General features: G+C 35.2%; 1 protein-coding gene across 1 annotated transcript; it reads left to right on the top strand.

The window, feature by feature from the left end:
• Positions 1-19578: 19578 nt before the first annotated feature.
• Positions 19579-20788, top strand: LOC149210360 (uncharacterized). Its single transcript, XM_089394415.1, has 2 exons — positions 19579-20004; positions 20245-20788. The coding sequence occupies exons 1-2, from the start codon at positions 19608-19610 to the stop codon at positions 20604-20606; spliced, it is 759 nt and encodes a 252-aa protein (XP_089250541.1). The 5' UTR covers positions 19579-19607; the 3' UTR covers positions 20607-20788.
• The last annotated feature ends 279 nt before the right edge of the window (positions 20789-21067 follow it).

Below are 21067 nucleotides of genomic sequence, written 5' to 3'. Positions count from 1 at the left end.
GGTCCACATGCCTACCTCACTCATCAATAATGTACCCCATATATTGAACCTAGGTCATACCAATAGTGCATTTGTCCAAATTGGCACACAATTTGTGTTATCAAATAGTTTGGAAGACCTGTTGAATATGGTGTGGGTGCTCTTCCCAACTCTTGTTGAAGATCTGAATGTCATCTAAATACACTACCACGAATGAGTTGGTGAAGAGCTGAAAGATGGCATCCATTAGCCTCATGAAGGTTGTGGGGGCATTCATCAACCCAAAAGGCATGACCAAAATTTCAAAAAGGACCTCCTTGGATTTGAAAGCAATCTTCCACACATTAGAGGGTTCAATTGGTGGCTAGTGATAACCAGAATTCAAGTCAATTTTGCTGAAATATTTGGCCCCCTTGAGCTGGTCCAGAAGGTCAGCAATCCATGGGATTGGATACCTATTCTGGATCGTGATCTTATTTAGCGCCCGATAGTCATTACAAAGCCTCCAAGTTCTGTCCTTCTTCTATACCAACATGATCAAGCTCCCACAAGGTGATGAACTTGGCCTAATTTTCCCTTTTTGCAATAGCTCCTAAATCTTCCTCTTGATTTCATTGTTCTCCAAAACAGAGCGTTGATATATCGGTCCATTAGGTAGCGACACGCCCGAGGTCAGATCGATTGAATGCTTGACCTGACAGTGTAGAGGTACCCCTATGGGTGAAGTGAAGATGTCCTTGTACTCCTCCACGACCTTTTCCATTTGTTTCTACCATGCGGAGGAGCTTTGTCTAGAGGTTATGGATGTTGCCACAATATTCCTTTTGTTATGAGGGCGAATCATAAGGAAGAAAAATTTTCCAGTCTGGGAAATGATCTTACCACATTGTTTAGTAGATATAAAAAAAAAGCGGTAGGTGGCGCTACCTCTGGTATCTTGTATAATTTTTGACCCAACGTAATAATAACATAACGAGGTCTTGACTCATATACAACATGATGCTTCCATAGGTATGGATGGCCTAACAAACCATCACAAACTTCCATAGGGGAAAACATCACACAATACGTCATCTGCAAAGGGCTTGATGCTATAAGGTAGGTGACTCTACTAGTTGAGACAAAGATATCACCCTTGGTGGAACCACTTGATGGTGTATGAATGTATGTGTGACGTTTTTGTTAGCTTCAATCTCTTAACGACCTTGACTAATATCAGGTTCTTCTAACTTCCACTTTCAGTGATGAAATTCATAGGAAAACCATTTACCCACATCTGCGAGTGGAAGAGGCGCTCCCCATCCTTTGGATCCTTGGGTTCCACCCTTTGGAGCTTGGTGGTGGCTATTGTTGAAAAATGTGTAACTAGGTTTAGTCTTCATAAACACGAAATGTAATTTTCGTTCTTGTAAATTGTAAAATTATTATTATTTTTGGAGCATGGGTTTCATGCTCAAGGTATTTTATTTTATAGATCAAGCACCCATTGAGTGCTTCTAGGATTTTTCCTGGGTCAAGAAGTTAAAAGAGTCTATGTCATAATTTGAAGACCCCATCGGGAAAATTGTAACTTGTAAAGAAAACTATTTTTGTCCTTAAAAGTGTAAAATTCAAGACCAAGTCAGCCTAATAGCTAGCAAGTCAGCCTAATTTGAGGAGCTATTCTCACCTTGAGAATCCTATATAAAGAACGAAACTTGACTTCCTTGGAGCACAGACATCACTAACTTATTCAAACAAAGGATAAAGAAGAATAAGGTAGCGAAGAAGTAAGAGGACGAAGGAGACTTTTCTTTGGGCTATTTCTCTCTCACGTGTGTGAAGGAAGGTTAGGGTTTCTCCAGGTGATCTAGTGTTTCTTCTACAGGTTTGATATTGAAGAAGGAAGGGAAAGACAATCAAGTTAAGGTCACAATAAGCCATCCTCAAGCTCCATAAGAAAGATAAATCCAAGCGAAGTTATGAGGAAGCCTTAGGAGGATAGAAGAAACTCACACGTGTGGCAACAACAATCGCAAGAGGGCTACTACAATGGAGGCCAAAATTATGTAGTTGGGGGTCAAAGTTGTTCTAATGGAAGAGATATGAATGGATTTGAGTTGGAAAAGGAAAGAACATCATCCAGAAGGGTTGGACTTGGTCTTGGTCTAGAGGTCTTGGAATTCATCAATTGAAGAATGTATAAGAAGATGAGAGATTTCCGGGGTTTCCTCTCAAGTGGAGAGGTTTTGTCCCTAGATTGCAACCTATGTTATGTGTTCTTGTTCTTCTTTTTTTTGGTAGTTGTTTGATAATATAAAAACATAATAATAAGTAAATAAAATGATAAGTAAGGAAAAGTAAAAATAAATCACAAGCAGTTATCAAGAAAAGAGAAATCACTCTAATCATTTCCCTATAGATTTCTCAACATGGTATCATATCTAATGTTGGCTAATGGCATTATGAATATATCTACTGTTGGGCCTAAGAATTATCCTTAAAATACATCCACTTTCACTCCATTCAACATCCACTTTCTCTCCATTCACATATTTTCTCACATCTATTCCACCACCATGTCATCACATCCGCTTCACTTTCATCATTATATGGGTTGCCTTTGTGTTTTCCAAAACATTATTAATTTTTAGTATTTTTAAGTGAATTTGTGGTTAAACTTTAGAAAATAATATCCATATACTTATACCTAATAATTAGAATGAGTTTGTTGACATATGTAGGTACAAAAGAAGCTTCTAAGGCAACCTTATGTGGCACTCTATGTTCAAATTCGAATGTAAGGAGATCATGGACCTCATGGATAAGATCATGGACCTCATGGAGAAGATCATGGAGGATAGGGTTATGTGTCACCATTGGTTGAGAAATATGTGGATTTGGGGAATAGTGGATCATCATTATGAGTTTGTTATCTCATCTTGTTGTATAAATAGGAGTGTTATCTCCTTCAATTGTAATCTTAATTTTTTAGAATTTAGAAACTTAGTCCTTCATTTGTAATTTTAGATTTTACAATCATTGTAATGGAGATTTTAGAACCTCTTGGAATGTAGAACTTGTAATTGAAATTTGCAATTGATGATAAATAAAATGGAGTTTCTTTGATCTTCTACATTTGACTTCTCTTTTGATGTGCTTGTGAATCCTTGGAACGGCCCCCATTTTCTAGCAAGTACACTTTTGTTTTGGTAAGCTTCATTTTATGTTTGTTTGTAAATTTCATTAGGTTCATATGTTTGAAATATTAACGAATGACCTTTCGTAAGAAAGTATTAATGTTTCTTTCAATGAATTTGATTTGTTATTTAATGTTTGATTTCATTAGTTTAAATAGTTTTTTGATTAAGATGATTAGAAATATTAATGAACAGTCTCCTGTAAGGGAGCTTTAATATTTCCTACACTTGTCACAATGTCTTTAGATTTCATTTTGTTAAACGACTAAATAAGTGTTGGAGATCCCAATGAAAGACCTCTTGTAAGGGAGCTTTGGCATTTCTTCACCTAGCTTAGTTTATTTTGTCTCTAAGTACATATATATTGGATGATCTTCGAAGTTTACTTACCCGAATTGATAGTAAATGAAACTCTAATTTGCATCCGCATTTTAGACCCAACATTTTGGCTCCGTTGCTAGGGAGGATCATTTAGAGATAGACTTAGGAAGTCATTTTTATTGCAATTTCTTTTTGTGGACTAACTTGTGAAACCTGGTGACAGCATGATCTTCATAAATTTGTTCAAGTTTGAGCTTTTTGATTTTTCATTCTTAGTTTAAATTAAATTTTTTATCAAACCCCCCATTTCTTATTAATCCATCTACGGATGAGAAAACTGAAAATTTTGAACAGGTACTTCTTGGAGAGCAAGAACAATATTGAAGATTGGTTTCAAAAGAACCTTGCACCAACTCCAAGAATAAAACAGGTTACTCACATCCTTGCAAATAATCAGGTCAAAATTTTAAATCTTGATGTGAGCATTTTTTAGTTCTTAGTCCGTAGATGGCTTCACTGGAAGCATTCTTTTACCTAGGAAATAAAAAAAAAATCTTTCAAGTTAAAGGTAGAATAGATTTAAAAAAAATAAATGAGATCTCATAGAGTTTTCCTTTAGTCTTGTTTTCAAAAGATAAAAATAATAAAAAATCATCCACATTTCTCATGAATAAATTTAGGTAAGAACCACTTCATCCACGCTAACCTGTCAAAAAAAATAAAAATCAATAGGTTAGTATGCTCTCTTCCTGTGCTTCGAGTGATCAGGAAGATCATAAAATCTCTTGATTTATTTTCAAAATTAAATAAAAAACTCTTGCTAGGAATTTGCACAAATCATTAAAACTACAAGAATTATAAGAAATCGAAATCATTTTTTAAGAAATTCTTTATTTTCTATTTCAAAACTAAATCTGTAGTTTTGTGATTTAATGATTGTGTTAAAACTTCTTTGCATATGTGCTGGGACTATTTCTTCAAACAAGCTAAATCTGCATATAAACAATTCAATATCTAAATACGGTTGGCCCCGTCATTATTGAAATCAGTCTCATTAAAACTCTCTCGAAAGGGTTCTGGTGTAGGCAAAACCTGTCATCGTTTAACCTGGCTATTTACATAAATAACACACCCTTCTAGCACTCTAGTCCACCATTATTGGATGCAATTAATTACTTGGATACTCCCTTTCTGATTGTGTTGAATAACATAATTTCGCAGGGTGGGGCTCCTCTTCATGAGTTTGGAGGTACACTTGCCAGTCAGGCTTTAGCTCCAAATACCGCAAATCAGATGAGCTTCAAGACTCCTAATCCAAATGTTGTTGAGGCACACATACTAAATGTCAGCGCAGTGTTAAATTAAATTAAAATTTAATCAGAATAGAGCATTAGCTTGCAGGAGTCAGAAGTTTTGGCTGGAACGGGATCAAACTCTTGACAGTAGGCCAAAAACCTCTGGAGCAGGCCAAAAGACCTTTGGAGCAGGCCGAAATTTTTCACAGGCCAAGTACCTTTGGAGCAGTGATCTCCAACAGGTGCCAAATTTTCTGTGGTGTGCCCAGAATTTGTGAGGGCCAAATTGCATGTTCTAGTGGTCGATTTCTTTATGGGTGTGCCAAGTTTTTTTTTTACAAAAGGGCCAAGCTATTTTCCATCAGAGGGCCGAATACTGCCCAGATTTGTTGTGAGGCTGAGTTGGACTTGGAAAAAGGGCTGAGCTGCAATTTTTTGTGGCCAAAAACAGTGTTCGAATGAGAAGGTTTCCAATCAAATCTATCCTACAGGAAATCTAAATGCAACATCATTCTCAGGTTTTGGCCTCAAAGGGTGTTCCACAACAAAATTTGAACCTAATAGAGTGGATTTTGAATCCAAGAAGTCACTCGATGCACTCTCTCCATTACGCCATCCCATCTTGCCATCTAAACCAGTGTACGAATGATTCCATTTGTCAATCTCATCACATCTAGCTCACCAATCAATCTTATCCTTATAACGTCTAAAATAGTGGCATGAATTCATCTAACCTATGGCCACAATTTGAGCAATTTGAGTGATTTTGCATGCAGATATTGTGGCTCGAATTGAGCGATTTGCTGATTCTCAATGATTGCATGTAGATATCGATTGCATTCCCTGACCAGTCAGGCCCTGACCTCAGGAGTTGGAATGGGAATCTAGATTCAATCTTGACTGGTATGGAGAGGAATTCTGGTCTTATGGGAAGGGATTTCAATGCAAACTCACACCAACATCTGAGGCTTTGTGTAGATTGTTTTGTGCATAAAATATTATTGTTGTCAAAGGCTTTTGTTGTTCTGCCCATTTATTGTTCCGATTGAAGCTCTATTTGGATGAAATATGAAACCATTGTTGTGGGGGGCATTGAGGGCTTATTTAAAGACAACGATGCACATGATTAAAATTGAAGTCTACTTAAAACATAAATTTGTTGATAGCACTCAGAAACTTGTTGTGAACAGACGCCATGTAGAAGTTACGCGAAGTATGTGGGAATGTCATCACTAAAGCATTCGCTTGGAATAATATTCCAGCATAAAGGGGCACTCTTCCATTTTTGCGTGAGGAGTATTTCATCCAAGGATAAGTCTGAATTGTATATAGTTTCTGGACACCAGGATTTGAGTGTATGCATGAACTAAAATACATACAGTAAGAGCCTTTAGAAACTGACACAACCATGACTACTGTAGACAAAACGAATTTCAATTATCTATGGTGGAGATGTGGGAAAGGAATTATTTTTTTGTGTTGTGGCCAAAGTTGTGGTATAGTGGTTCAAAGACTCGACGTTGTGAAAATGTCTAAGTTGAGGTCGACAATTATCTCCATAGCCCCCTAAATGTTCATTAGCATTTAGCATCGTGTTGGGCTAAATTTGAGCTCTAAACCGAGCATTGCTTTTACACACAGCAAATTTCTAGTTTCATGGTGATCGAATTTGTTTGTGGTACTTTGCTTTTGGTTGCCACACATATTATGGGTATGCATATGATTTTCCAATGCAGGCTAGTTCCCGAGAAGAGTATGGCTACAAAGATCGTTCTGTTCTTTAACTTCTTAAGGCAGTATTTCTGTAGCATATGTGCCTACAACATACCTCAGTACCAACAATCTGTGAGGACATATGAAGAACGACATTCTAACAGAACAGGTCACACTAGACTTAGTTCTGCCTTGAGTATGATCAAAACAATATATGCACAACCATGATGCCCTATAACATAATTAAAAATAAAATGCTCAAAAGACTTATGCTGGACTTAAATCACCTCCAGGTTATAGGCTTTGATCCGACTATAGATTTGATGCAGCTACATATAAGGAGATTCTCCTTCCGCTGTGATTATCTCCTCATTTTGAATGCTGGAGATGAATATTCTGTGAACATTTGTTGTAGACTAGAACAAAATCTGTGCAATATGCAGTGTTCAAAAGATGGAGTAATACAACTTCCCCATACTTCACATATCAACCGAAGATCCAAGTACAAATTAATATTGATGAATGATCAATCTTCGGAAGTACATAGGTCAGGACTTCACATAAACTCTGCTTGATAAGGACTTACTGTTGAGGGCTTTGACTACAAGAATCAAAAACATACCTTGGATGGTAGGAAACACCACAAGAAGTGCGTGTAGTGGTTGAAGTAAGGTAGAAAAATCTTCTTCAAACAAAAGACACCTGGAGTTTGCAATATAACGTGTGCCCTAACAGGTCGAACCTTTCAGGGAGGTTACGTCAGGTCTGCAACAATTTATGGGACCCAATATCTTCAGATTTAGGTGCCTCCTTTTTATCAAAAAGGAGTCTTTGACACTAATAGTACAGTTTCCAAACAAGTGCCACAAGTGGATGCCTTGAGAGGGGTCGATTCAAGCTTCATGGTGAGGAATACAGTTGGACACACAGATGGTTCCACACTTGGAAGAAAATTAGGAGGATTCATTTATAGAACATTTAGAGGATTATAGTTGGCATTAAAATCTATGCTTATATTCTTGTTGTATGCTTTTATGTAACGTACTAATCTGCAGGACACAACAAATCTCTAATGCCAATCTTTTTTCCATGCACATTCCATGAACCATCTGACACAAACATGAAGTAATTTATTTTTTATCAGTATTTATTAAAAATGGATTGTTATCAACATTAACAATTGGACTAAAATTACACTTTTGATACTCCTTAATATATTTCATTTGGCATTAATATTTTCGTAAGAATCATCAAGGAATTAGCCATTTCTTTTTTAACACACTTATGTTCTTTATGCCAAGTTTTTTTTGCAGACTTCGAATGATCAACTGATCATTAAGGAAACTAATTGTGCGAACAATTGGTCTTCAAAAGACTAATTTCATGAGAAATTCTAAAGAACAAGTCCATGATCATAAACAAAATTTCCAGAAAATTACAAGTTCTTGCAACTTCCTATAATAGCTTACTGGTTTGACATGTTGCATGACAGGTTAGAAAATTCGAAGAGCTGGGGTTTGTTCCTAAATGTCCAAAGATGGTGAAATACCTATCCACTCATGAATTCGTAGACTACAGGTGGTTGGTCAATGCTAGTCAAACTGATCTATTTTAGCATAAATTCCCGAATTAATGAGCAGATTCACTATTTTTTAGATTTTGCATGCCAAAATTCACTTTTTCCTAGCAAGATTCATTATCCATTTCTCATTATCCACATACACTTCATTACATTTTCATCAATCCTAACCCACCAACAAACACAATGAGGCTCAGTTACAAGCTTTTTGTTCCACTTTACATATTCATTAGCACTTTCCTTTTCCCTACCCTTGCAAATAAAACCTTGCTTCCATACACCATTGAGTCCATAATCCTTGAGTCTAAATATTTTTCTAAAAACACCTTAAAGCTTGCATGCCTTAAGGGCAAGCTGTCAGGCTGATAAACAAGGGAATACATCCATGTCCCTTGTTCATCGTATTTCTAAGTATTCTACAACAACAAATTCATTCATATTTAAAAAGATGTGTTCGGGGCATCTTGACTCTCATCCACACCAAAGATGGGAGTTCCCGTGTTGACTAGTGGCATCCATTAATGGCCACTAAGTTAACAATTTCTTGTTATGTTCAACACCAAAAAATTTATTCACATGACAAGAATTGTGCCAACAAGGGTGAATACTTGAAGATCCATCATTTTGTAGTAGAGGAAGCAGATTTACTTTCATTACTTTTCAGTTTTTGATGTAAATGACTTGAGGACAAGTCAATAAATAAGGTTGTGGGGGGGGGGAGTGTAAATTCTAAATTTTGTATACCTTCCAAGCCTTATACATTTCTAGCCGCATTCAGCAGCAGATTCTGAACATTCAACAGAAGATCCAGCAGCAGATGTAGCAACAATAAAAGATTCACTTTTTCGACTTCATCCACCATTTTCACAACGAAGTAAAGAAGACTATCATCATAACTTTGCAGCCACACATGCACAACTTTCATCCATTTTTGAAAGGGTAAGTTGAGGTATGATATTTTCTAACTTTTAACCATTTAATTCCTTGAAAGCTAGAATGATAATTTTTGGAAAAAAACTTCCTTTCCTCATTTCACAAAATTGCCAAAACTATCAATTCTGGGGGGGGGGGGATACATTTACATTCATACTTTGTCACATTAATATTTTTTTCATATTCATATATCACATTATAAAACCCACATACCTTCAAAATATATTCACTATTACATGAGCATATAAATGGCTTTGTAAAAAGTACTTAAAGCTAATTGGATGCAACACAATCATGGTTCTTACACAAGAACTAGCCATGATGCATTCCAACAAAAATACTTTGCAATAAAAATCACATTATCAATATGCAAAGATTATACATTAAAATTGAATGCAACAAACAAAATATGGTTGAAACACAAGAACCAACCAAGTTGCAATTCATCAAAAACACTTTGCAAAAGTTAAGTAAATGATATCATCCAAAGTTTAGGCCAAAGCTCAAGTATCAAAAAGTAATGTAATAGATAGCATGAGGACATGCAATACCTTCAGCTTGGGGGTATGTTGGGCCTAAGAATTATCCTTAAAATACATCCACTTTCACTCCATTCAACATCCACTTTCTCTCCATTCACACATTTTCTCACCTCTATTCCACCACCATGTCATCACATCTTCTTCACTTTCATCATTATATGGGTTACCTTTGTGTTTTCCAAAACATTATTAATTCTTAGTATTTTTAAGTGAATTTTTGGTTAAACTTTAGAAAATAATATCCATATACTTATTTCTAACAATTAGAATGAGTTTGTTGACATGTGTAGGTACAAAGGAAGTTTCTAAGGTACCCTTATGTGGCACTCTATGTTCAAATTCGAATTTAAGGAGATCATGGACCTCATGGATAAGATCATGGACCTCATGGAGAAGATCATGGAGGATAGGGTTATGTGTCACCATTGGTTGAGAGATATATGGATTTGAAGACGGAATAGTGGACCATCATTATGAGTTTGTTATCTCATCTTGTTGTATAAATAGGAGTGTTATCTCCTTCATTTGTAATCTTAATTTTTTAGAATTTAGAAACTTAGTCCTTCATTTGTAATTTTAGATTTTAGAATCATTGTAATGGAGATTTTAGAACCTCTTGGAATGTAGAACTTGTAATTGTAATTTGCAATTGATGGTAAATAAAACGGAGTTTCTTTGATATTCTACATTTGACTTCTCTTTTGATGTGCTTGTGAATCCTTGGAAGGGCCCCCATTGTCTAGAAACTACACTTTTATTTTGGTAAGCTTTCATTTTATGTTTGTTTGTAAATTTCATTAGGTTCATATGTTTGAAATATTAACGAATGACCTTTCGTAAGAAAGTATTAATGTTTCTTTCAATGAATCTGATTTGTTATTTAATGTTTGATTTCATTAGTTTAAATAGTTTGTTGATTAAGATGATTAGAAATATTAATGAACAGTCTCTTGTAAGGGAGTTTTAATATTTCTTACACTTGTCACAATGTCTTTAGATTTCATTTTGTTAAACGACTAAATAAGTGTTGGAGATCCCAATGGAATACCTTCTATAAGGGAGCTTTGGCATTTCTTCACCTAGCTTAGTTTAGTTTGTCAATAATTCCATATACATTGGATGATCCTCAAAGTTTACTTACCCGGATTGATAGTAAATGAAACTGTAATTTGCATCCGCATTTTAGACCCAACATCTACTACATTGAAGAAGTCTCTAAAGAAGTGTTCAAAGGTAGAAATTCATCTCGAGAAAGGTATAAAGGAAGCATGGAATCTCCTATTTACTCCAAAGAAGGAAGTGACCAATACAAAGAACAAATGATTCTTCTCAGCACTCACTAGCACATTTCAAGATGAGAACATTTGGGTGATTAATAGTGGAGCATTAAGACAAATGACCGGTCACCACAAGAAACTAAAGACATTATCAAAAGGAAAGTCTTATTACTTAGTAGAACTTGAAGATAATAAGATCTATCCTATGAAAGGAATTAGATCAACCTCGATAGAGATGGAGAATGGAGGTAATATGCATCTCAACAACATCCTATTTGTTCTGTGTTTGCATAAGAACTTACTCTCTATTTCAAGACTAGAGGATAAAGGTGATAAATTAGCTTTCATTGATGGAAAAGTTATAGTATGGGGTAAAAACTCAAGCATAGAAAATTCTAGAGTGATTGGGCTTCGTGAAGGAATACTTTATAGGTTGATATCTCCTCTTGCTCAAGCTTTAGTTCACATTGAAATCAGCCCATGTGAACTTTGGCATAGAATATTTGGTCATGTCCATTTCAAAATCCTTCTAACTCTAAGTTCAATAGTAGATGGAATCCCCGAACTGAAGGAATATCACGAAGGAGCATGCAAGGGATGTGCATTGGGTAAGAACACCAAGAGACCATTTGGAAGCACTGCCTCATGGTCAAAAGAAACCTTGTTATTCATACAATGTATGCGGTCCTATGACTCCTAAATGACTTGGAGGTCATCTATATTATGTCACATTTGTAAATGATCATTCAAGGAAAACTTGAGTTTACTTAATGAAATCCAAGGATGAAGTATTTACCAAATTCCAAGAATTAAAAGCTAAAGTAGAGAACCTTACAAAAAGAAGAATCAAAATATTAATATATGGTAATAGAGGATAATACACATCCAAGGAAATCATAGCTTTCTATAAGAAGTCTGGGATTAAGAGGGAGTTTATAGTCACATATAATCCTCAACAAAATGGAGTTGTAGAATGAAAAAATTGATTCATTGCAGAAAGTGTAAAAGCTATGCTACATGATCAAGATTTACCAAAATTTTTGTGGGGTGAGGCTACAAAGACAATTGTATACATACAAATCAAAGTCCTTACAGATCAATAGATAACAAGACTCCCAAAAAAGTGTTCACGGTAATTAAACCCGTCGTAGATCATCTCTAAATTTTTTGTTGTCCTATCTATATTCATATTCCTAAGCACAAGATAAAGAAGTTGGATCCATCAAGCATGAAGGGAACATTTGTGGGCTATATTAACTCTTCTAAGGCCTACAGGATCTATATAAATGAAGGACATCAAATAGAAGTCAGTCGAGATGTAATATTTGATGAAAGTATTGCATTCAAGAAATCAAAGGATCACCCTATGGACTCTGATGATGAAGAACTTCTCATATTCGAAGAAGAAGTTACTAAGGAAGAGGAAGAATAAAACCATGAAGATGAAGGTCCCTGCGAACCAATACAACCTGTGGCAATCCTTGAAACTAGAAAAATGCCTAACTAGTTGAAGTCTACACTACTATATGTAGAAGGACATGGAGCAACTCAAGGTACATTTAGGGAAGAAAGAAGCCAAAATGATACTCTAGGTATGTAGCCTACATGAAAAAACTAATAGAAGAATATCCATCCACTTTTGGAGAGGTTTCCAATCACCAAGAATGGAAGGATGTCATGAATGAAGAATATCAATCTATAATGAAGAATGGAGTTTGGGAGATCGTATGTAGGCCTGAAGACAAACTGTGGTAACTTCCAAGTGGGTTTACAAGATCAAACATGCAACATATGGAAGTATTGATAAATATAAGGCAATATTTGTGGCTATGGGCTTCTCTCAACAAGAAGGCATTGACTATGAAGAGACATTTTCTCCAACAACAAGGTATACAACTATTCATTCACCGGTCTCTTTGGCAACATCGATGGGATGGAACATCCACAAAATGGATGTAAAAACTACATTCCTAAATGGGATAATTGATGAGGAAGTATATATAGAACAACCCTTGTGATGTGAAGTTAAAGATAGAAATGCATATGTTTGCAGATTGAAGAAGGCATTATATGGCCTCAAGCAAGCACCAAGGGCATGGTATGCTAGGATGGATGCATAACTAAAAATATTAGGTCTCACAAAGAGTTATGCTGATCCAAACCTTTATATTAAGGTTGTAAAGGGAGAGACGGTAATAATTGTTCTATATGTGGATGACCTTCTATTGACAAGTGTGGAAGATCGAATTGAAAAATGTAAGAAGCAACTAGCAACAAAATTTGACATGAAGGATCTAGGGTTGATGCGCTACTATTTGGGACTAGAAATATGGAAAGGACTTGATGAGATCTATCTATGTCAAGGAAAGTATGTGATCAAGATGTTGAAGAGGTTTGACATGATTGATTGAAAACCAATGACAACCCCAATGATCACAAACTTGAAAAGACTAAGGAGTTCTGAATCGCGCCTTGTGGATCCTTCTAGATATAGAAAATTAATTGGCTCACTAATGTACTTGGTGAATACTCAACCAAACATATTTTTTTCAGTAAATTTTCTCCATCAATTCCAAGTGGAGTTGAAGCATGATCATTGGACAACAAAAAAACATATACTGAGATATATGCAAGGATAAATCCACTACTACCTAAAATATGATAGGAGGAATGATATCCACTTGTTTAGATATACATATTCTCACTGGGGAGGCAGTGAGTAGGATGGAAGGAGCACTACAGGAGGATCTTTTAGTTTGGAATCATCCATGATCTCATGGATGAGAAGAAAGAAAGATACAATTGCTTTGAGTAGTGTTGAGGTTGAATACATTGCAATATGTGTAGTAAGTAGAGAAGCTGTTTGGTTGAGGAAGTTGTTATCTGACATATTTGAAGGACCAATGGACTCTGCAATGATACATTGTGATAACATCAATTATATACGATTCTCTGAAGTCCCAGTGTTCCATCGAAAGACAAATCATATCAACAACAAGTATCATTATATTCAGAAGCTAGTATAAGATGGTGTGTTGTAGCTACAATATATCTCCATTGATGAGCAGATAGCTAACATATTCATAAAATATCTTCCTCATAAGAAGCTTGTGTATTTTAGAGACAAGATTGGTTTGGTTGATATATCTTCCCTGGTTGAGAGCGAGAGATAGGCACATCATTCTTGTCTTCACTTGGGAAGGAAAAATGGAGGATTGGGTAGGAACCTAACTTCCAATACTCTTTGAGGATGAGGTAGGACATCCAAGATAAGATTAGTCGAGGACCCATATTATTTGAGGACTAGATATCCAAGATAAGAATATTCCAAGGAAGGACATACTCTATGAAAACCCAGGTACGTTATGTACCTTGAGAGCCAATGATGATGGTGTCTATAAATCATTGGTCTTGCCAGCATTGTGCTATGATGTTGTGGAGAGCTAGAGATGCTAATCAAGGCCTTGCTATATGAAAATTCTTGTTGATATGATTCTAAACAAGTTACCAATCTGACTCTTCTTATGGGATATCTTCAGATTGAGAATGTCCATGTGTCATTTATGAATACCTCCCTAGTTAAGAGGGAGTGTTGAAAAATGTGTAACTAGGTCCAGTCTTCATAAATATGAAATGTAATTTTGATTCTTGTAAATAAAGAAAAATATTATTATTATTTTTGGAGCATGAGTTTCATGTTCAAGGTCTTTTATTTTAAATATCAAGCACCCATTGAGTGCTTCTAGGTTTTTTCCTAGGTCAAGAAGTCAAAAGAGTCATTGTCATAAGTTGAAGACCCCATTGGGAACATTGTAACTTGTAAAGAAATTTTTTTTGTCCTTAAAAGTGTCAAAATACCCTTCAAGGCCAATTCGGCCTCATAGTTGGGAAGTCAGACTAATTTGAGGAGCTACGTCCACCTTTAGAAGCCTATATAAAGGAGGAAGCTCGACCTCCTTGGAGCACAAATATCACTCACTCATTCAAATGAAGGAGAAATAAGAGGAAGTAAGTGAATAAGGAAGAGGGCAAAGTAGACTTGTCTTTGTGTTATTTCTCTCTCACACGTGCAAAGAAAGGTTAGGGTTTGTGTAGTTGATCTAGGTTTTTCTTCTACATGTTTGATCTTGAAGAAGGAAGGGAAAGAAGGTCAAGTGAAGGTCACAATAAGCCATCCTCAAGCTCCAGAAGAAAGAGAAAGCCAAGTGAAGGTATGAGGAAGCCTTAGGAGGCTAGAAGAAGCTCACACGTGTGGCAACAACAACTACAGGAGGGCCAAAAATTTCAGATCTGTAGTGGAGGAAGAAATTTTGCATCTATGGGTCGAAGTTGTGCTACAGGAAGAGATTTGACTGGGTTTGACTTGGACAATGAAAGCACATCATCCGGAAGGGTTGGAACTTGGTATTGGATGGTATTGGTCTTGGTCTAGAGGTCTCATAATTTTTCAATTGAAGAATCTATAAGAAGAGAAAATATTTGCAGGTTTTCCTCTAAAGTGGAGAGGTTTTGGCCTTTGCTTGTAGCCTATATTCTGTGTTCTTGTTCTTCTTGTTTTTGGTAGTTGTTTGACGATATAAAAACATAATAATAAGTAAATAATAAAATAAGTAAGAAAAAGTAAAAAGACGTCACAAGCAGTTATCAAGAAAAGGGAAATCACTCTAATCATTGCCCTATATATTTCTCAACAGCTACCATCGCAGTGGGTTATGCGTCAATGATCTTCTTTCCCTTACTATTTCACTTGTCAGGTTCCAGCTCAGAATCCAAGCATGCATTCATCTCAGAGTCTTTTAGCTCGGCCACCAATACCTACTTTGTGCGACATTCATTTTTGTTATCAGTGGGATTTTTATGGAACTCACACCACTTGCGAGAGTCCTTCTTCACCTTCCCATTATTTTTGGCTTGTGGCTTCAAGGAGTTGTCCTGGGGGGTTGCAGCCTGGATTTTCCCTTTGCTCTATGGCTTGAGGGAACCTTTGCTCTACTTTGGGTTTGCAACTCCAAAGTCTCGCTTCTTCTTCTTGATTTTTTCTCAATCTTGGTAGCATATTGGTGTGTTGCACCAAGCAAGGAGATGTCCAAGAACTCCATTTCCTCCTGAATGTATTTGTGCAAGCAACTGCAATACTTGAGCACCAGATGTTTCTTAGAATCATTGATACCCAACATTGTGTGCATGGTATGGAAAATATTTGTCGTCTCATGCACATCTTGGACTCTTTGTTGCTGCAATGTCATCCATTTTATGTACTTGTCTTCATAGATTCCGACATGGTAATATTGTTCCTTAATGACGTCTCAGAAAGAATTCCAAGTGGGTGCAGTTGAAAAAAGTGAGGGTTCCCTCTCGTCCCTCTGCTCACAGTAGGTTTCCCACCATTCCTTGAGGTGGGGGGCATATTTGAAGAGTGCAAACATAATCTTTTCCCTGTTGGAAAAAGGCATGAACCAAAAAAATATCCTTCCAATAGATTTAACAATTTATCTATGACATTTTCATCTATCTAGCCTTCAAATATAGGGATATCAAAGTTCACTTGTACCTTAAAGGGAGTGGCACCTCCAGAGTGGCTACCGGATGAAGATGCGTCACATGTGGGCATCCACCGAAGTATATGAGTAAAGTTGTCCATCATCGCATTGCTTGGTTGCTCGAGGGCCTCTTCAAGCAATATTTTGAAAGGATCTCCTGCTCCCTTGTCATTCTTTTCTTCTACCATGGGATTTCGTCAGGTTTAGTGAGGTTTTTTTTGCAAAGGTTCAACCAGTTCGAGCCCTAACTCCTTATGCCATGACCTCGTTGAGTACATGCACATAAAGACAAAGAAGGAGCAGGCCACTTTGATACCATTGATCGCCACTTATGCAGGAATACAACAAAGTACATAAATAAACATAACCAAAAATATATAGCATAATTAACTCTTCATTTCATTAATATCAAAGAACCGAAATATGCTTATAAACAGAATGGAAATAAACTAGCTTGGGCGATGGGAGCTTATCTCTTAGAAGAGTTGTGGCGGCTACATGCCTCTGAATTGTGCTAAAATGAGGCTCAAGGGTATTCTTATTATTGAATAGGGGAAAACTATAAACAATCAAAACCCTAACCCTAGGAGATGGAACACCAAGATTTTGTGGGCCGCATTGGGGTTAGTTGGACAACCAACTTCCTGGGGTCGTAACTTGGTCATATGATCTTCGTTTGGCGCGTACAATACCTTGTTAGAAATATCTCTTCGAACACTACAAAATTTGTGACAAGCCCATGGGCGTAGCCTGCTGCTGACCTAAAAAAAATGTTGTTTAGGGGGTCAAAACAAATCTGGTAGTTCAAGACCTGAAAAACTACTAAAAGTAGTAAATTGTGCTATAAACAAGGAAATTGATAAAACCAACTGGAGGTCTATGTGGAATAGGTGGGTGGCCACCAATATCGACCTGGATCACATATCCATCCTCCAAGCTCTGTATCCTCCACCGCTCTGCAAATACAAGAGTGATCAACCACGTACAGAGCTTTGCAAATGTTAGAATGAGGAACCACTCGAGGAATAAAATCGAGCTCCACATCCCAAGTCAGAATTAATTGCAAGGTCCTTGACATTCTAGCACCTGATCATGTGCATTGAATGGAGTCTATAAGAAGGGAAGATGGCGATCACCACCATTCCCTGACCCTTAATGCGTTAAGGCAAGATGGAATGAGGGTCTTCATTGCCATTGATTATCAATGAAGCACCCGAATCTGATAAACCATTTAAATATTATATGAAATATATATATGAACTATTTTATTTTAAATATATAAAAATAATATTAGAAAACTTATGTATTAAGAATTTTGATCATCTTAACCTTTAAGAAAATCTAAATTTTAATAAGCTTTACAATAATATATAATATATTCATCAGTATAATCTCTCATTTTTATAATAATTTTGATATCTTTTTTCATAATCATTTTCATGTCTAAATATTAGAGTGCCTTCTCAATTTTTGTGTTTTGTAGTTGTAGTTGACCAAATTTGATTTGTTATTCTATTAATACTATTCATTCTAGACTATTTCTTGGGTAATCCCACCATGTTCATGTGCTTATAGCCCTCCATTGTTTCTTCTATTGTTAAAGCCAAAATCATGTCAATTTCAATGTCTTTGTCATTGTAATCTTTCATGGTTGTATATGTGGCTGAAGTTAATATTACACAATTTCATCATGTTTTTGTGGATGTAGTACATAGGATATTCCAAATAGTGTGGTGTAGTTACTCATTATTGCTTGTATGACTATGTCACAACAATTTTGCTATATCTATTTGGATATAGCACATGGCTATTTTGTTATTATTTTTATTATTATTGAAATTAATATTATAATAAATATAATAAAATAAATTATAATAACTAATTTATTTATTAAAAAAAATGGTTAAACAAATAAAAAATATTAGGGCAATCAACACCTATGTGACTTTACCATTAAAAACTTATTCATAAGAAAATAACAATAAATTTTAAGTGGAATTTAATGTTAATGTACCGATGAAAGTGAACTGAGATCATCCTCAAATATGTTAGTGAAATTTTTAAATGAGAAATTTTTCATTTAATTCTTTTTGTATTATATCAAGTTTGGTAACTATTTTGGGATAAAGCAATGTTAATGTAATTATAATTGTAACTACTTTGTGAGATGACAATGTCAATGTAATGATGACAAAGTTTTAAGTTAATTTTCTTTTTTGGAATTTTTTTAACAAATTTCTTTTTTAATTTTGTTACATAATTTGTGAGTTGCTGTTATTTGTAATTTACACAAAAACAAAAACAAAATAATAAAAATAAAGTAGTGATATCAAATTTTAATTAGTTATTTCTTTAATTTAATTTTTTAAATACATAAATATTTTCACTTTTTATATAATTTATTAGTAATTATTTATTTAAGCAACCCTATAATTATTTATAAGAAAATAAAATAAAAATAATTTAAATTTATTTTTTCTCTTAATTTTTATTTCATTTTTTAATTTATTTATTTCTACTTCTTTATTTTATTCCAAGCTTTTTGAGCATAGGAATAAAATCTTAAATCAAAATAAATAATTTGTTTCTTTAAGTTCGATAGACCAAGTTTGATTGATCTCAACAGACGTTAACCACCACCACCACCATCATCATCATAATTTCATTTTTTAATACACTTATTTCCATTTTTTAATTTATTTTTTAATTTCATTGTTATTTAGTTAAGTAACACTGTAAAATAAAATAATGAGAATAAAATTTTAAGTTTATGTTTTCCCTGTTATGTGTTTAAAAGACACGTTGATTTTCCTTTATTTACCTAAATAACAAAAAAAAATGATGAATAAAATAAAAAGCACAAGAATAAAATTAAAACCGACATTAATATTCATGATTTGAATAATTATCGCCATATGGCTCAGTGTACAATGGAGGCTTTTTATTTTTTTGCTAACACATCCATTATTCTTTCCCATTCCAATGAAGGAAAGTATGACGACCCTTGAGGAATACGCCTTAATGCACAATCTCATGAGATTCCCTGGAAATTTCAACTAGATTAACCTTGTTTGCTGCCCAAAAATTGAGAATAAACTTGCCTTGCAATGTAACTACAAGCTGGCATTCGATTCCATGGAGTGGGGCATGACTCCTGCATTTTACTCCTTTTGTATGACTATATATAGCCATTTACTAACCTTCTGTAAACCTAGTAACCATCTGTATATTCCTCAACATTTTGAGACCATGGCAGCCGACTTTGTGTCAAGGATTTTGTCATACTTTACATTTTTCTATGACAAACAAGCATGGTTGACAGGCCATTCCCCTGATGGCAGAGAGAGAGCCCTTCTAAACTATGTTCTGCAAACTGCAGAGAAGGGAAATGCAGAGTCTGTGCTAAGAGCCATAGTCAATTTTACTAGCCATACTTGGTTGCCAATCTTAGGAGAGGAGAAGGGTTCTATTCTGGATTATGTGGTGGAAGAATTTGATCCCACAGTGGCTTTAGAGCTTGGAACTTATTGTGGGTATTCTGCCATTAGAATTGCTTCCAAGATGTCAAACCCTGACAGCAAGCTAGTTTCCATAGAAATGAACTCAGATAACTGTGAAATTGCCAGAGGAATGATAGAGCATGCAGGTAAATTTTTTTGCAATTATAGCATCACATTATTATTTTGATTTCTCAGTCTTAAAGCATGATATCAATGTGGGTGTTGTTTATTTCAGCCAAGCCTTGGTCTCTGTCCTTGCTTGGTTACCATTGTAGTCATTAGGCATCAAAATTTTGGAATCTTTTCATTAATTAATTTCTAATAGAATTTCATATTAAATGTTTTCCAATAGATTGACTTCTAGTAGAACTTCATTTCATTCTCAGGGCTGGCCTCAAAGGTAAAAGTGTTGAAAGGAACATTGACTGAAGTGGGTGATATATTAGAGAATTTCCTTACGGAAATGTCAGCCTCACATTTTGATTTCATATTCATGGATCACTTCAAGGATCGTTATCTGCCTGATTTTCTGTTACTTGAAGACACAGAGATGCTGGGCAGAGGAACAGGCATTGTTGTGGACAGTGTAGGATTTCGTGAAGGTCAGGATTACTTGAATTATTTGAAAGAACATCCTGAAAAATTAAAGAATGAGGAATACAAATCTACAATGAAGTTCTGGAGTTGGCTGCCATGCAAGATGATAGTGTCAACTTACATAGCTGATGGTGTAAACATGGTTACCTAATTAGTTCAATAATGTACACCTGCCTTTAAAATTAGGTAATATGTAAAGGCCACATCCTTAGTCTTCTTCTTCAATAGTTTATGATCTTGAGATGTGGACTGGATATGAGTTTGAGAAGACAAAGTTGGTTGAAAGTATTCAATAAAGCCTGTGACACTATAATTTATTTAGCTATTTAGGTATTGGTTGTAACATGAACTTGCTTTTCACAGATAGTTAAACATTCTATTCTTCACCCTTCTCATCTTTTATAAACTAATCTACGTTAAACTCCTACCAAACACTACATCTAACTTACAACATATAACTATAACTATTTATCATTATATGTTTTCAAAGATGCCTAAAGTGAACAACTTTACTTAGTAAAATTATATATTGATAAAGATGCCTACCTTCATTCCTAATTTAGTCAGTGGACCAACTTTTCCTTTAATCAACGGAAAATGAAAGATGGAATG

This window comes from Pinus tabuliformis, chromosome 1_2 (genome assembly GCF_031772625.1).
Source record: "Pinus tabuliformis cultivar Carrire ecotype Pingquan chromosome 1_2, CPIR1, whole genome shotgun sequence".
Classification (NCBI taxonomy): Eukaryota; Viridiplantae; Streptophyta; class Pinopsida; order Pinales; family Pinaceae; genus Pinus; species Pinus tabuliformis.
This window is presented reverse-complemented; position numbering and strand designations above follow the sequence as displayed.

What these genes read in the sequence shown, in the direction of transcription:
- LOC149210360 (XM_089394415.1), top strand. Translation starts at nt 19,608, where the DNA reads ATGGCAGCCGACTTTGTGTCAAGGATTTTGTCATACTTTACATTTTTC. An exon ending in AGGAATGATAGAGCATGCAG is followed by an intron (nt 20,005 to 20,244) that starts GTAAATTTTTTT and finishes TTTCATTCTCAG; the next exon opens with GGCTGGCCTCAAAGGTAAAA.